This window comes from Oreochromis niloticus, linkage group LG8 (genome assembly GCF_001858045.2).
Source record: "Oreochromis niloticus isolate F11D_XX linkage group LG8, O_niloticus_UMD_NMBU, whole genome shotgun sequence".
Lineage (NCBI taxonomy): Eukaryota > Metazoa > Chordata > Actinopteri > Cichliformes > Cichlidae > Oreochromis > Oreochromis niloticus.
In genome coordinates, this window is record NC_031973.2 from 18,386,920 (window position 1) to 18,405,168 (window position 18,249).

General features: G+C 42.5%; 1 protein-coding gene across 1 annotated transcript; it reads right to left on the reverse strand.

Annotated features, from left to right (window-relative positions):
- Positions 1 to 713: 713 nt before the first annotated feature.
- Positions 714 to 17,051, reverse strand: LOC100699447 (ubiquitin carboxyl-terminal hydrolase 31). Its single transcript, XM_003438618.5, has 16 exons — positions 15,552 to 17,051; positions 11,519 to 11,656; positions 11,043 to 11,131; positions 9,871 to 9,963; positions 9,466 to 9,601; positions 9,219 to 9,369; positions 8,839 to 9,019; positions 8,642 to 8,753; positions 8,453 to 8,547; positions 7,859 to 7,936; positions 6,849 to 6,978; positions 6,576 to 6,695; positions 6,257 to 6,482; positions 6,020 to 6,178; positions 4,940 to 5,092; positions 714 to 4,847 (listed from the first exon to the last, which is right to left on the reverse strand). Exons 1-16 carry the CDS (start codon positions 16,089 to 16,091, stop codon positions 3,310 to 3,312), a joined length of 3,939 nt encoding a protein of 1,312 aa, XP_003438666.1. The 5' UTR covers positions 16,092 to 17,051; the 3' UTR covers positions 714 to 3,309.
- Between the last annotated feature and the right edge of the window lie 1,198 nt (positions 17,052 to 18,249).

An 18,249-nucleotide genomic window follows, 5' to 3' on the forward strand; every position in this document is an offset into this window, starting at 1 on the left:
AAGCTCCTTTCCTACAAGTGTATAAAATCTGCTGCATGTGGGGAGAAGCATGTTGCAGCCCCGTCACACCCCAGGCAATTTTTAAAATTTCATCAGTCTTCTGACTGCACAAGAGGTGAGAAGTGAGCGGCAGAAAATGTAATCCCCAAAACTGATGACTGTTACACAAAATTACAAGAATAGAAAAGACAAAGAGGCAACATTAACTCTTAATATGCCCAGCCTTGGGCCAAACTAATAAAACTGCAATTGAATCAGCTCTAAATAAATGATGGTGCTGTAGTTTAATAACATATCATCTGCCCCGCTGACAGCATTAGACCTGACACTCTTATATATCTTAATAATCCCACAAGTTCAGACTGAAGGGCATTTGTCAAGAGCAAATTCACACCGAGTGTTGCTTTATTTCCCTAACTCATTTTTTCTGGCTCTTCTGAGACTTTCAGGCAAACGCCGAGCACCACCAAGTGGAGGTAATGAGAAATGGAAGAATAAATTGTCCCTCAAGCTAGTTATACAAACACTCTAAATGAAAAACAAAGCACCGGCAGGTCAAGCTGTCTGCACACAGACAGAGTCAGCATGTGATTAAAGCTACTGTATTTTCACTGATCCTGCTTTCAGTTGTGATTACCACCGCCCCACTTTCCTCCTCAGATCAACAGAAAAGATGAACACAGCACTTTTTAAATAAAATGACTAGATACAAATGGGAAAATAAAAAGGTTTTAATAATTCCCATGCATTTTGTGTAAACAAATAATTCCTCACAGTACTTTACTGCATTTATACATTGCTGACATATCATCAACACTGGCGCGACATACATAGGTCAGGGGTTTTTTCAGTTCATATACTGCATGTGTTGGGTGTTAATACCACAGCATCAACAAACTGTAGCCAGCAGGCACTGAAGATAGCATCTTTGATTTATTCTGCACTGCATGTGCTGAAAACTTGGAGCCCGCGAAGCAGTTTGTGGCCTGGCTGCTTAGGCTAGTGATATACACTCACCCTTAAATGTGACATTCAGTAAATCATTTTATTATTAAAACTTTCATTGATAGGTTTGACTTAAGTAGAGTTCCTGTTGTATAGGTTAATGAAGCCTTCCAGTCCAATGTTTCACTGTAAGATATTAGCATTTGTTTGGGGGGTTTTTTGTTCTGTTTTTATAGAAGATTTCATGTTTTGATCGTATATATGTAGATGATGCATACGTGTATACTGCACATCAGTTTATTTCTGACAAAAGCAGCACAGTTATGCAGACTGGTCTTGAGTGGTCACGATCTGTCTAAATGCATGAACAGAAATAGAGTTCACTCCAAAATCAGCTAAATCACAAGGTAACTTAAAAAAAATAGAAATAAAAACTCACAAGCAGTTTCATGCTGGAACTTCTTTCTTTCCACTACATCAGATTTTTGCTGCCGAGCTTTTAAAATCTTTGCTTTTTGTGCACACTGAGGGCCACAGCTCCATTTTGTTCAAGAGAAGGCAGATTCTACAGCAGATGTCTCTGAAACTACACGGACCACTAAATTTACGACAGAAGCTTTCATTTTTGGTGAACTGCCCCTTTAAAACCAGACAACAAGCCTGTCATTGGGTCTATCATAAAACACTCCCATCCTGGGGCAAGTATAGCTCTGCTAATAGTGACCAGTTAAAGGTGATCAGACTGTAACACAATCCGAAAGCTGTGGCAGCGTTTTTGCTGCATAAGTCATGAAAACTGTTTAAAAAAAAAGTGCAACTGTGAGTGTTTGTTTCGAGGGGGAAACGTGAGACAAATGATTACACTACAGAAAACCTTCATTTGCAAGTGAGCTGATTTACGTAGAGAGGGTTAATGAGCAATACTTATCATTCATACGAAATCTATATTACTCTGAGGAAATGTGCAAACAAAGCTTTAATAAAGATGCCTTTACATGCTCTCCGATGCTGGCATTTGGAAAAAAAACAAAATATATATATATATATATATATATACTTGGAAATAAATACACATCCAACAAGAGTAGCACTTCTACATACTCAGTGTGGGCATTTGCAAGAATCTGCTTGCATAGTTAAGTGCATGCATAAGCAATTTATCATGCAACAACTGTCACATACTTCAGGAATAGTGATCTCTTTTTCTCGGGTCTACAGTCAGTGCGTTCTGTGGGGTACTACTCTGTATTGCAAGCTAAGATGCGCATAAGCTGTGATGTGGCATGTGAAGACAGAAGACAGGCTGTCTTTGAGCGCGTTGTCTATGCAGTTTTTTGTACATTAACCCTGTGTTCGTCTGGGAGGAATGTTTGGAGACGTCTGGCAGTCTGAAGAGGCTCGATTCCCCACGAGGGAACCTGGGCACCGCAGTTAAGTGTTGGCGTCAGCAGCTGGAGGACAGGGGTGGTTTTGAGGGGTTATTACAGGTTAATAAACACAAATATTAACCGAGGATCTCCAGACGTTAGACAACAACGACGCACGCTTCACTCCTCAGCCTCGGCGACAGTCAGATTGTGGTCGGATAAAAAAGAAGAAAAAACTTTGTTTTTTTTGTTGTTTTTTTTAAAGGCTGTTGCAGAATTACTACGTCAAAAAAGAGCACATGTAAACAGCGGTTCGCACTAAACAGGCGTTATTGTGTTTTACTTGAAATGACATTTTCAGTGATTGATAAATATTAAAATCGAGTTACAAATTTACCAACACCTGCAGTTACACAACTTTCGATTAAATACTTCTCTGCGATTATCTGAGGCACTGATGTTTGTCGTTGACATAATGGCTCTCGATACTGGAGGAGAGCTGTACGTAAAGATCTTCTCTTGAAAATAATTTGCTGCATCAGCGAGTTAAAAATTGCCAGTAAACTTCCTTTGGTGACTGAGTGAGTCCGTGTTTGAAAAGTTCCTTTCTCCTTTCCGCATCCGCTTTCCACCTTGTGCAAAGTGACTTTTATTCTCGCTATGAGCTGCTCTTCTCCCGACGATGCTACAGACAGAACAAGGCAATAATTTCAACACACGCCCATGCTTATTTACAACACAGTATAATACGCCTGAAAATCAATGCAATCCATACAAAGTGCTTCTGTTAAAATCCATTCCTAAATAACTATTTAACAATGTGGACAGGAGGTGTCCAATATGGCAGCTGGTATTCAGTGACCACTGAAAAGCTACAGGTGCTTCAAAGTTGTTTTACCAGACACACTTTGTGTCTAGTTTGATGGTTAAAAAGAAACAGAAAAACACCTCAGAGCTGCACTTTAGAGAGATTGTTTTTCAGACCCTCGGAGTAACATCACTTGGATTTCTGGCTAGTTTGTGTGGAGTTGATGGGGATCTTTCTGGACTGTAATGCCTTTTTAGCCGGCTCTTTCTTTGAAGGGTCTTTTGCAGTGGCAGGAGACTGAGCTGCTGTTTCTGCTCCAGAGAGCTTTGATTTTGTGGAGGGCAGCAGTGAGTGCTTGGCTGAAGCTGATGCTTTAGAGGACTCCTTGTCTTTGGCTGTGCTCGTGTTGGACTCCGAGGCCACGCACAATGTTTTTTTGCTTGCTCCGTGCGGGACTCCTTCTCTAGATGCGCTCCCACCACTCTCCTCTGGACTTCCTTTCCCCTCTCCTGCCCCTGCTTTGCCACTATCACTTGGTTTCCGGGTCTCTTTAGGCCTCAGAGCAGTTTTAAAGAAGGACAAACCTTTGTCCTCTGTCTTACTGCTCCTCTGAGGGCCCCTTAGCGGCGGAGCTGCATTTAAAGAGGAAACACCTACACTTGAGGATCTGAGACTAGTAATGGAGGAGCTACTGCTTGAGCTCCGGGCTGCCGCTCTGTCTTCCATAGCTTTGCCTGGCCTGCCCTCAGCTCTACTAGCAGCACTCAGCCTGGAGGGAGGACCTCCATGGCTAACTTTCTTCTCTGACGCCGTATTGGTCCGTGACGATTCGCGGCTAGTGCTCCTGTCTGCTGCTCTGTTCCTTCCTGAAGCTGAGCTTTTCTCACTAACCCCTCTGGGCGATGTCCTCCTCTGAGGGTGTGAGTTTTGTAATCCGGGAGATCCACTCTTTCTCTGCGCGGCCAACTCAGGATGTAATACCTCCGCAGTTTGGGATGATCCTTTTTTAGAGGGGGTTGCTGTTCTGGAGGAGCCGCCCTTGCTAATTTTAGCGCTTCCGTCGCTTTTGTCTTTTGGCGTTGATGCTGCCACTGCGCTCTTGGATTGTGTTCGAGACAGCGACTTATCAATGGCCGGAGATGCGGGCGAGAGAGAGCTGGATGACGTCGAGGAGGTGGCAGCGCGCTTCTTGGGGCTCTTTTCACTCTCCAGCCCAGTCTTGGCTGAGAACCTTTTGACACCGCTGCTGTCCACGGCCGCAGTCCTTGGTTTCACCTCCTTTGCAGCTGCACCATGTCTCGGACTGACCTGTTCAGCCCCAGCCAGTAAATTGTTGTTATCTCCTGCCTGGATGGAGCTCCTCTGATCTGCCTGCAGCACAGCTTTCGAGTGCACCTGCTCTATCAGCCTTTTAGCACCTCCGTTACTCTCCAAAGCACCAATGGCCGACTTGCCCCCTGACAGTTTATCTAACTTCGGTGACCCAGTGAAGCAGGAGGTAGACAACTTGGTATCAACCACCTCTCCTATCCTTTCCAGTACTGGGGAGGAGGAGTGGGACTCGAGGGAGAAGCGTGAGGGAGAGTTGGAACGAAGCTGGAGCTTAGCAGAGTGGGGCCAGGATGGTTTAGTACCGTTTTCACTCAGCGCTAAGGGACTTGCGATGGAAGATCTTGAGGAGAACGTTTGCCTTTGCATGCCTCTCACTGCTGGTCTGGAAGATAAGCCTGCAGGGCAGAGATGAACATGCATTAAGAAAATAGTCGTGCTTGTCAGCTGAAAAAAACACATGAAATTGTGTGAAATTAGTGTTCTTTACCATCATCTTCACTCCGTTCACCAGCAAACTCAGCAGACTCGGAAAGAGAGGCCAGCGAGGTGCGTCTGGAGGACCCGGACGAGGCTTGGCTAGGTGGACGACTTCCTATTAGCCGACTAATCCAGTGCTCACACAAAGAGGAACTGGTGGAACCTGAGAGGCCAAACAGACAGACAGTGGTTGAACATCTATATATCATCACCATTACAGGACAATTTAATATGTGAGATACGAGGTGCAATAAAAAAGTTCCAGGATACAGCACATAAAAAATAAATATCAAAAACCTTTAAGGTCATCTGCTCATGAACCTTCAGACCTTCTAATTTTAGATCTCTGTGAGGTGAGCCGGATTTCCCTCAGTGTCTGAAAACAGGAGCCCTTCAAATTTATTTTCATTTTGGGCAAGTGTGCAAAGTCACAGGGAAGCAAATCTAACCAGTGGGTTTGTTTGCCAGCACACAGTGGAGTTCTTCACAGTGTTTCCCTTCAAACACCACAGTCCCATCCTGGAGGATGAATTCCCAGTGCTTAATCTCATGACTGCTGAGGAAAAAAAGGAGAAGAAGAAGAAGAACCACCTGCTCCCTGCACGATGCTCCATCTTCAGGCTTTGAAACTGTAGAGTACATAAACTGCTGAAAGTGCTCAGTGGTAGCCACAGACCGAGCACTCATCACCAGCATTGATCATCCACAGCAAATTTGAATCAGTTTGAATGTTTGCCCTCTGCACTGTTTTAACAACAGATGTGCTAGTGTAAGTGTTCATAAAGGAACTTCCAAGGAATAGTATAGCAACAGTGGTTAAAACAGGTCGCCTACAAATCACAGTGGGTGGACCGATCTCTAACTCCTCCAGCCCACCTGTGCAGGATCCTGAACCTCAAGTTTCCCCCACTGCATCCATGTGAGAGTGTGTGCGAATGTTAGAAACGTGATATATTAGCACCAATCAATTTACCATTTAGGTGCATGAGAAAATGACTCAAAAGTATTTTCCTTTTTATGGGTTATTGCCAAACGCTTTTGCTTGCATGTTGGACGCAAGACCGCACACAGTAACATCGTCACAAATTACCTCCCACAGAACTGTTGGCAGACCAGGACGGGATAGTTGCACGTCGTTGATAAAACAAGATGTAAGCAGTCTGCTTGCAGACCTCATCTTCAGACATGGGATGAACATCGCTATCATCAAAGCAGTACCACTGCCCATCGATGGAGTTCTTACAGTGAGCTACGAGACACAATGAAATAAAACAGCATAAATATCCTGGACAGCGCCTGTACCCAGCTGGATATGATGCTTCCTTACCTGTGTAATGTCCTCCCTGCATGGTCCCATGATGGTTACACACCGCATACAGGTCATAAAGGTAGTCCTCTGGATCACGGCCCATCCCGTATGGCCGTCTCCATGGCGACCAGTGGGAGGGCAGACTCCAGCTGCTCTGGCTTCTCTTTACCATATGAGGTGCCATGTCCATGCCCGTAAGCGGGAACTTCACCATGTTCTGCATTTTCATTCGTCGATCCCCGTCCTGTAGAAGCAATGCATTTAAGTTCGGGGTTTTTTTGTTTTTTACATACATCGTATGAAAATACAATCTTTTTATTTTAGCAGTCATCTGTACCTGTCTGAAGCGTTTCAGGTGAAGTATGAGGATGTCTGGCAGGGTCCACAGGCTGAGTTTGATGCTGCCCTGCTGAAGCTGCTTACAGTGTGGACAGCGCCATGCATCATCAGGAGCAAGCTGAAATTAATGTGAAAACGCTTCAAAACTAAGCAAGTGGCGAACTTTAAGCACAAAACAGGCCTTACCCTCTGCACCCCTGCGTGCAGGGGAAAAAAATATTTTTTTTAATCAGTATCAGTAATATTCTTTGTGCAGGTCGCACCAGCATACCTGTTCCTCTTTGGTGTAGAGTTGAAAGCACTGGGCGAGTGTGCAGGTCTGAGGCTGCAGATGCTGCTCCTTCACTTGCCGCACACTTTCAGCATCGGGGATGTACTCGTCCTCAGTTCTTTTGAACAGACTGTGGGCGTAACACAGCCCAAGTCACAGAGGGAATACACAACTTCAAAAGAGTTACTATACAGCACTGTGCTAAAGTCACCACTCATGTCTTCATATGTTATATATATATATATATATATATATATATATATATATATATATATATATATATATATATATATATATATATATATATATATATGAGAAAACACATAGAAATAGAGCATATAAGGCAAAAAAAAGAGTTTGTACAATTCCAAAGAGCTTGAAAATCAATATTTGGTGGGAACATCATTACTCTTCACTTACTCTCTTGTAATTTCTTTAAGTAGTCTTCAGGAATAGTTTTCCAGAGTTCTTGAAGGACATTCAAAGCTCTTCCTTGGATGTTTCTGCTTTTTGTTCTGTTCTCTGTCAAGATGATCCCACACTGCCTCAATAATGTTGAGTTTTGAGCTTTTGGGAGGCAAGTCCATGACTGATAGTGCGGTATTGTGTGTTGCTGTTTTTATTTATCGAGATATGCGTTTACTGAAATTTAGTTTAGGATCATTGCCGTGCAGAAAAATTAAGTCGCTGCCAATCAGACACTTTCCAGATAGTATTTCATGGCGGATCAAAATCTGATGGTACATTTCTGCGTTTATATTTCCATGAATTTTGACAAGATCCCCAACACCCCTGGCTGAAGTACAGCCTCAAACCATGACAGAGCCTCCACTGGGTTTTACAGATGTCTGTAGATACTCAATGTTGTAACGCTCACCTGACCTCCTCAGTTTATACAGACGACAATTTGAACCAAAAACTCATACTTGGATTCATCACTCTATCAGTCCATGATTTTTCAGTCCAGTTCTTGTGTTAATTTTGTGTGTGTGTGTTTGTGTGTCACGTACTAGTCTTTCGTCTCCTTGTCCCACTCAACAACGATTTTGACATGAGGAGGTCCTCCGGGACCACAGGACTTGTATGCTCTGTTTAAAAGTTAGAGCAGAGACACATTAAATGTTTAATTTTACACATTTAACAGGGTTTTTTTCATGCATTATTATAAGTACAGAAAGATTAACGCTTACTCTAGGGGAAATTTCAGTTTTAGATTTTCACCACTAGCCACTATTAACTATTGTCCTAGTCTTGAAGTCATCATCAGAAAATGTGATAGTGACCAAGTTCTTTTGTTTTAAAGTTTAGTTTGAACGAGTCTTTGTTTATTCATGTAACACAAGTGGAGCAAATGTCACTCCACAACTTTTTTTTCATTAAAAAAAAATCCATGCAACAACCCAGAGGTCGACAGCCTCTGTGAAGAAAATCTATAAGAACCAGACAAGCTATCAGACATCTCAGGATTTATTTTGACATCAATACCAATGAAGGCTCGCTGAGGCTCTTCAATCACCTTCAACTGGACTGAACACGAAACAGGATTTCTACAATGACATTCAGGTGAGGTAACACTGCCTCCTAGCGGGGATATGCGGCATTACCTCTCCACAGAGGGATGGCAGAGCGGCTGCTCCTCCTGAGGCAAGAGATATGTGATTCCAACCACTCCTACCACACGCAAAGTGAAGGGCCCCACCTACAGGCCATCAAGGGTAAGACAAGAAAAAACATAATCTTCATTAAAAGCTTATCAAAATGTGAGGTTGCTGTGTTTACGTCTTAATATGCACCTGTACAAAGACTCCAGGGCGCAGAAGATGCCTCATTTTCTCCAAAATTTCTTTCTGTAGTACATCCCAGGTCACTGTACGCTCCAAATATAGAATAAATGGATTACCGAACCTGTGGGAAAATACAAAAACAGCAAGTTTTAGAAGATTTGTGGCTTAAATTTGCAATTCTTACACAGCTTTGTCCATTAAAGCACCTGCGTCCTTGCTGTCCAGCGCAGGCTCTGTTGCACACCAGCAGGACGATCTTCTCAGCCTGCCCACTGTTCTTATTGGGACTCTGAGGTGGTGTTGTAGGCTCTTGTATTTGTGTGGACATCCTGTTATTATCTGTCCCATACTTCAAGTTGTTCTGATTGAGATTGGCATGTGGGCTTCCTGAAACGTACACAGAAAAAGTTCAGTTTGGGGGGAAAAAACCTACATGCTCCCTTGTGAAGTGTTTCCAAAATTCAATCCAACATGCTGCTTCACCTTCCCAAAAATGAAACATTTTGCCTGTTTTTGCCCACTTCTAACCCGACTGCAACTCAACCCACTACACTGAGACAAAGAGTGAGTGAACAGGATGTCGTACCGCATCGCTTGGAGCGGATCTGCTCCGGTCTGAACAGCTCGGGTGTCTCGAAGGCAAAGATGGAGTCACTCTCCTGAATGATCTCGAGGTCGTCGTCATCGTCGCAGAAGGAGCGATGAAAGCCATCGTAGTACATTTCAGTGAGAACAATCTAAGTAGTGGCGGGGAATTAAAAAAAACCCACTAAATTACTGATGCAGGTTCGTTAACAGGAGCACAAAGAGGAAAGTTTTAAATGAGGGCTCACCTGTTGGGCAGGTATTTTGGTCTCTTGGGCCACAGCTTGTCTCAACCTGGACACGGTGCCAGAGAGGGGCACCGCCACCCCGACTCTCATACAGTGGGAGCACTTTCCTTGATACACCACTGTCACATACAGGGGCCTGCACAACAGAACGGCTGCATTTAATTGGCTGTTTCATAACCACGACTGGACCGATGTTCCAAAGATAGACAGCATCTTCTAATTTTAGCTTTTTCCTGTCACATCTTTCACAGTGTTTGTCTGGGCTCAGTTTGACACTCCCTTTGTTTCCAAGCTTGGCGTTCAGACCGGATCTTGTCTCATTACAGTTTTGGATACAGGGACTTTTTTTTTTAATTGTCTGATGGCTATTGTCTTACTCCTAAACTAGACCCAGAGTCACCTTACCTTGTGTGAGGTACCGGGATTGGCAGTGAGATGCAGAGGAAAGGATCAAAGGTGTTGCTCTGTTTCTGGCAGTGAGGGCAAGTCAGGGAGGATCTAATCAGAGAAACAAGGAGAATTAATGAATTGCAGCAGACTCGTTCCCTTCACTTACAACTGACACCACTTTTATGTTCTTATATGAAGCTGGATAGTTAAGCCAGATCAAGACTGGAAATGGGAAACAATTTATTCCTAGGCTCAGGCTCCTGGGAGGCTTCCCATCATCCCATCATGCACTAAGCATTTCTTCTTTCCTCACCTCTTTTCAATCTCTGTATGTTTATACACCACTGCTGCATTTAATCATTCTCAATTATAAAAATCTCATAATTTGTCTTTAATTCTGCCTCCTTCTAATGTCTTCTCTTTCCTCTCACCCTGTAACTGGTCACAGCTGATGACTGCCCCTCCCTGATCCTGGTTCTGCTGGAGGTTCCTTCACATTAAAAGGAAGTTTTTTCTTCCCACTGTTGCCAAATGCTTGTTTTCAGGGTTATCTGATTGTTGGGGTTCTCTTTTTAATACTGCAGAGTTTTTACCTTACAATATAAGGCAACTGTTAATGTAAATTGGTGCCATATATTAAAACTGAACTGAATTTTAAGTTTCTTGGGCTTTAAATAAAAGAAAAAAAAGCAACAGCTCAGCAGCTTTGAACCTGCAATCTTAATAATGGCCAGCAGGGGGCAATTCCTCCAGTTACAGAAAGAAGTCTGTAAAGACTGAGGAAATGACCCCACTTCTCACTTGATTTATGACTTCAGTGAACACTTTTCTGGTGAGTTTATGGTCTTGAAAAATTATTTTCATTCTTATTTAACACTGCTTAATACTTTCTAGGATAAAACATCCACAGCAAAGAATCCACAAACCAATGAGTGAGCTTGCTTTCTATTTGCACGGTGTTTGGTTTGATGTCAAAGTCACAGCTGTGTATAAATATCCTCATCTATATCAATGACCTGTGATCAGTGTTTCACTTGGACTTGGATGTTTATCACATGGGCAATTACTCTCAGCATAGAAAAAAAGGATGTCGAGGATTTTCTTAACTATGTATGTATGTTTTGTAATACAAGCATGGTGCTAAAGACAAAAACAAATGTGCAACTGCCAGCAACTGCTAATTTTACCTGTATTGTGCCTGAAACAGCTCCTGTACAAAAGAGCCAGGTGCTGGTAGTGGAGATCCTTCAGGGACAGTTTCTTCTTCTACTGGAGGCTGGGAATAAACAACAGCAGCAGTCAAGAAGCAATCAAAATGTTCAGAAAATGCCGAATGTGCAGTTGTATATCTGTTTACTTTAGGACACAGCGGTAACACGTAACTCTGATCTAAATCCATCGGCGTAACTTTGTGCTGAACATTGGGAGGGTCAAGATCTCTGTCTAAATAAATAAATAAATCTGGGTAAATTCCCAGATGATTAAACATTCAACTATTTTGCTGGTAATAACTGAAATGAGTAAAGAAACTCAACAGCCTATGTATGCAAGATAATTCATCATTTTATTAGGGGGGGGTTATATTGGTTGGGTCTGATTATTGGGGGGTCATAACCTCCCTAACCCCCCTGGAAATTACGCCCCTGTCTAAATCAGTGTTTACCTTCCTGGGGAGTCTGCTGTCCAGGGGGACGATTTGGTTGAGGTCTTCATGAACTCTATCAAGCAACCAGAGGAGGAATTCTTGGGCATCGTGCTGGGAGTTGCCCTTGAATTGAAGGGCACTCTTTGACACCACATTCTGCAGAGAACAACAACAAAAAAGTAAAAAAGAAAAAAATTAAGGAACTTGATGGATTTAAGTGGATTGCACAAAAAAACAGAGATGTAGTAAAAGTTCACAGAGAGCGACTCGTTCCCTGTTTCCAACGTTGCTTAACTGTGAAATATTCAGTTATGTTTAACCAGGACAACGATTAGCAGAGTCCTAAAGGTCAGGTGAAGCTTTTTAAAGCGAGGACACTGGCTGAAGCTTAACCTTAAACAATAAGCTGCTGGAGATCAAAACAGCGCGTACTCTACAAAGCCACCCAGGCTGGAAGCTGTGAAGTCACCTCCACGCAGAGGCTATCAAATGTCACACAAGGTCAAAGATACGAGCGGCACTGGGTACTGTGTGGCCGCTCATCCTCTCCTGTGGGACTGTCGTCCTTATTTTAGAGCGGTTACAAAAGCAGCCTCAGCACTTTTGTACAAAATGCTGCAAAAAAAAAAAAAAGAGCCAGCCTATCTTGTGTGGCTTAACCACAAAGGTTGTCTTTAAGTAAAGAGATCTGAGATGATATCAGTGATTCATTTTCTAAATACCCAGGTCTCTTTTAAGCACTGCACCTTCGCAAAAATAGAACCATAAACTGCTATGCTGTGTGTATTTTTGGTTAACAACAGACAAGACACTGTGCATAAAATGGGATTGTTATTCCCAGAGGGCAAAGCTAGGGATGCACAAAATGTGAAATTCTAAGCCAATACCAACTGTCCTGATTGTCCTGAGTGCCACTGTATTTGGCTTTAGTCGTCAATCCCCGTTTTCTTCATTGTGCGATATAAAAACAATGGCTGAACTGTTTCAAAGTCTTTTATTGTTCATCGCACTCTTTGTCATCGTCTAGCTGATAAAAACTGGCCACTGCCATTGGTTTATGCCGTGTTTTTTGCTGACAGACCAATAACCAATCAGTATGAAAGTGGCTTGATACTGATGCTCAGCCTGTGTAACTTCATTTTGAATTCATCAGTTGGTGCTATCATTTAAAAAGTAATATTAAATGAGGCACTGCATTAAAGCTGTGATATCTTTCTCATAATGCATCATTAGCCTGAGTTGTTGGCTTTTTTCTGCCAAATAAGTGCCCTCACATTTCATACCCCAAACCTCTGGTCTGCGATGCAGAGTTTAAAATCTAAATTAAAAACCAGCGACACCAACAATGCACTGCAAAAATCCCCAGTGCCAGGAAGGACAAACTGTTTTCCCAGGCTGTGCACTCAAACACTTTTGCGTGACTCTTACTGACTTTTTTTGTACCTTTGCAGTACATTTGACAAGGATTTTAGCTGAACTTGCAGTTCAACTTAAATTTCAATTAGCAGGTTGAGCTTGAAAGGATTAAATAAGTGTTAAGTAAATGTGGCATAAAATGAATGAAACCACCACACAGCAAAAATATAACTGTTTCCCGTGTATTTAAAAGGTGCACGATGTTTCAGCAACTACAGCCTGATATTAGCCAATATATCTGTATGTGCATTTATAACACCTGATAAAGAAAAAATAAAAAGGTTTTTTTTTAAAAAGAGCTAGGAGGAGAAACAGGAGAAATAGTAGTTTATCCACCAGAGGGCACTCTGCAACTTCTCTGTTAGCAACACTCATAAAATTGTAAAAAAAAAAATTGTAATTGTAACAGTAAAAAAAGTTTGTTTGTTTTTTTTAATTATCTTAGTAGGAGAAGCTACTTTTGGCTGCTCCCATATTCACAAGTCGTTGCCACAGCAGATAGCCCCGCATGGTTTTCCATATTTTTTGTTTTTGTTACTTTTTTGGTTGATTTGGGATTTGCATCTTCTCCCAGATTTGAACTGGAGAACTTTGCTTATTAGGCAAATATTATCATAGTAACTGCCCATAAAAAGCTACACATGATGAATGTCATGCAAAGCTGTTCATATTTCATGTGTCTGAAAGGAAAAAATATGACGTATTGGATTTTTAGATCACCAAATATCAGTATCAGTACGGGCTTTAAAAAATATCATATCAGTATTATTATCATAGAATTTGTTTTATTTTGTTTTGTTGGGGGGGGGGTTACAAATGCTGAATGTCTCTTGTTGGCACTGTCACAACACTTTACACTGTGTTTACAGTGACTGCATTGGATTTGACACTTGATCCTGTTACAGGAAGCCACTTCAATGTCATCTGATATTTATGCATTTATCTACATTTAGTTTAATTCTGTTTCATTTTTCTTTGTTGGATTGGATATTTTTATACATTTGAGATATTTAATACACTTTTATTTATACTTATATATAAATGTTATATAATTGTATTTATTTTTTTAACTTAAGATATTTGTTTTGTGATATTGTATTTAATTTTTGAGCTATACACCAATTCTACTTTGTAAGTAATTTTGTTAGGTCTTTTTAGTGTGTTTCACTTAATGTTCAGCTGCTATAACGAAGGAACTTCCAAACTCTTTGGACAAATAAAATCTCATCTTAAGATGAGATGTGCAGAAGTGCAGACTTGTGCAAAGTCTTTGATAGCTTAGGTAGTGTACTACAACCAAATCCTCAAACCAGCGGCTTCTGAGAGAAAATGGATTGTAAGATAATTCCCTTGTGTTCTTATTAAATCTCCCTAATGGTCTTTAAGTGCTTCCAGTTTAGGCTCAGATTGTGGTTTGAGAAAAGAGGCGGAAAATTAGCAAATGTCCATCTTTAATGTACACAAACCACAACAAAGTTTGCTTTGCTAAAGTCCAGTTTGCAGCATTTAAGGTTGTAATAGTATTTTTTAGACATTTGAAGAGATTCATTTGTACTGTGTGTGTGTGTGTATGTGTTCTCCCAAATATCTATGAAATGACACTTTTAAAAGCACCAGTTGGAAGTGTTACTAATGTTACTAGAAAACACTTTTATGCTGCAAATTTCATACATAGTTTTGTTCTGTTTTTTAAGGTTCTATTCACCCATGTATCCTTGTCTAGTTCAACATGTTTAATGCTTCTGATGCTGATGAAAATAATCTATATCCAGCTGGACTGTTTGCAGTTTGACTGACAACTAAAGCAGAAGAAATAGACAGAAATAGTAACATTGTCAAGAACAAAGAATGTGCTGTATGGCTCAGTTCTGTTTAGTCTCTCTCCATTTTGTATTGAACTTTTCAAGAACACATCATGAGTGAGAAAACACATCTTTTGTTGTGCAAGAGCAAACCTTTGTGATCGTGACAGGCAAACTTTTCAACGCTGGGACGCAGATTTAAGAGATGACAATGAAAAAACAGACAAGGCTGGAAGCAAAAAGCTGATACAGTCAGCTTTAATACAGCTCCCCTCAAGATTCTGTTTCATTTACAAGGAAGAAGTGTTAGTCCTATAAACACTGACTTTTCGCGGATCACTGGGATTCTACTATAAACACTTTACTGCTTGTAAAGTGCATATATGGCTGCCCCGTGTATGACAATTACACCTGGATCAAAGGCAGAAATTAAAAGTGGCATATCTAAAATATAAAACTAATCATCTTTGTGATATTTAAGGAGTTCACACTCAGATTTATCTTCAAACCATGTAAGTTTAGAGAACATAAAAACACAATGATTTGTAGGCAACAACTGAAAAAGCAGGACTCAGTTTGTTGCTCAAGTTCACTTAGTTGCACTTAAGAGGCATAAACTTGGACTAAGGTTCAGCTGGTTGTCCCATAAGTTCATCTCTAATCAAACCACATGGATGACTGTTGAATTTGGAGCTCAATGCAATAAAAAATATTACAAAATAAAATAGAAACACAACTTAAATCTAGTGTCTTCTGGACACTTTCTGCTTGTTTGTCAAACTTGTGCAGACCCACACCAAGCGAGGGTCTTTATATGGGTCTCCAAGACCTACCTTAAAGTCTCTGCTATGCTGAGGTGTATACTCGAAGGTCCACAGAGCCCGAACCAGTCCGGACAGCTGCTCGGTTACCTCCCCTGTCTCCGGCTGCTGCTGGCCTCCCCCCTTCTTCTGCACCAGCACCCCGTTGGACTTGGCCTTGTCGTTGTTGCCTGTCGTCTCTCCACCTTTGAACTGCTCCAAAGCAAGGTACTCAGCAAAGAGCTCCGTGTTGCTCAGGCACTGCAAGATAGCGTTCATGAAGCAGGTGTTGCCGTGGTTCTTGAGCCCGGCGACACCAGGCACCTTGTCCCCGAAGGGGAAACCCCCGCAGTCGCTGTCATCCGACGGGAGTGATCCCCCAGTAGTGTTGGGGAGCAAAGTTGCCTCGTCGGTCTCATCCTCGGCGGCCTGCTCGTCGGTGCCAAAATGAGACAGAGTCGAGAGAGTCCGGAGAACTCTGCTCATAAAGCTCCCCACGGAGCGCACCGAGCTCCTCCGGAACAGCTTTTTGCTGAAGGATTTTTTCTCCTTGTTACTCACAACTTTCGACATGATTGCTTTTTCTCTCTCTCTGCCCCTCCGATTTCACACCTTAATTACAGAGAGGGCCCCCACTTTTCAGAGAAACACCCCGTGCCCGCGCACTGACAGCTCCCTCGCTCTGTGGTGCTTTACGGGAGGCCTGAGCATATTTCACTGAAACGTAAAGGCCTGGCAGTTCTTGGGATCATATCATAAGAAGACAGCAGAGTACAGCATCAAATCATCAGCCCACTTGCAACACTGCGTCGGATTGCATAAACTGCCTCCGCGGAGAGCCGCTATCAGGGCGCTTTACGTGAAAGCCTGGGGTAGTCCCGCACCCGCCAGCAGCCATCGTCATTTCAAATGGTGACATATCATCACCCGTGTCTTTGTTAGAGTGCTGGAAAAGGAAAAAGAAAGCACGGCGCTGTGGGGGCTCGGGTATCAGTGTCAGGCACACATAAACATCAAATCCACTTCTCGCAATTAGTCTGAGAGTGACGAGCGGAATTCCTCATCATTTATTATTAAACGAACCGCAGCTCCACCCTTTTAAAGGTATTTCTTCTGACCCCGGCCATCGAATCCGCGCTGACGTTGAGAACTGGCGGGTCGGAGATGTGAACCAAGTGAACGTCTTCCCTAAATCGCCTCCACGGGCGCGCTGCCAAACTGAGGAACCCCCGACCGGAGCAACACAGCGCGCCGCTCCCTCGCGTTTGGCTGCTGCGGGGCATCTCTCCCTGCGCCAAACCCGTGAAGCGGACGTTCCCGTTTCCCCATCTGAAAGTTTGTTGTCCCGTTTTTTGTTTAAATACTTGTCCGATTCGTGCGCCTTAATTCCGCCTCCGAATGAGATTCACGGCGAGGCCGCTTCTCCCGTCTCCATCACCACCATCATCATCTGTGGGCACCGATACTGCAGGCAGGGCGGTAACGGCTGACGTCAGGGCCAAACACTGGTCCATGTTGGAGGAGAGTAGGTACAGCGGCATGTGATGATGCTCCGTCCCCGTTTGTGGACAGCGCGGACGCCGATCCCAACCAATCCGGTAGCAATGGTAATATATTACTCGTTCACATTATTTTACATTATTTGCAGCTGAACTTATAGCTGGGGGAAAACGACAACAAAGGAATTGTTGCAAAAAAAATACATAAAAAATTAAATTAAAAAACGAACAAACAAATAAATTATGTAAAAATGTTGCCAGTTGCTATGAATTGTTCTACAGTAGCTACACAAAAGACACAACACAGTTATTTTCATTATCAGCTGATGTTTCCCGATATAGTAGGCTATTGCTGGGTCACTGGGATGTCGGGAAATCGTGGAAAAGTCAGATTAATTAGAATTTATTTTACTTATATGGGCCTAGTGACAGTTCAAGACAACAGTCGTTTCAAGGCAGTTGATGTTGTAAGGTAAAGGCCCCACAATATTCACAGCTACCCAACAATAAGATGATCCCCTGTGAGCAAGCATTTGGCAACGGAGGGGAGGAAGAACTTCTCTTTAGCAGGAAGACATATTTGGTTGAACCAGGATCGAAGGATGTAGCCATCTGGCAGCTGGTTGGGGAGATGGCTGCACCCAAAGTAGAGCAATTCTCCCTAACGACTCAGTCACACTAGACTACTAATATCTGTGGGGAGCTCCTTAAAGAAAAAAAATTGAGTGGGTTTCATTTTCTCACATTTAGTGATTGACTGCAAGTAAGTGTGTGGGACCAACTGGTCACAGGACCACAATTATTTGGTTATTGGTTGCCTCCCACTTGGATAGATGTGCAACTGCTTGCAATCCAAAGTGGACTGACTGCAATCAGTCTCAGACAGATTGGCAAAGGTTTGCAAATAACTGTCCTTTAATTTATAAACGCAGACAGATTGCCAACATACTGCAAACAACCTGAGTGAGTCTGTACTGATTAGCTCAACATGTCCCTGAGGTTTCCATTACTCAGTTGTATTATATAAAAGCAAGGTTGAGACATTTGTGTTTCAAATTTAAGGTCCTGGGTGGACTCTGAATTTCATAGAGTTGTCATTGTGTACCTCATTCACTCACAAACTTATTGCAGACCGATTCGAAGATGGCAACTGACAGCGTCTCAGATGCAAAAGCAACCAGACCGCAATTTCATATCACAGGGTCACACTAATTTGGGTCTTGCCACAGTCT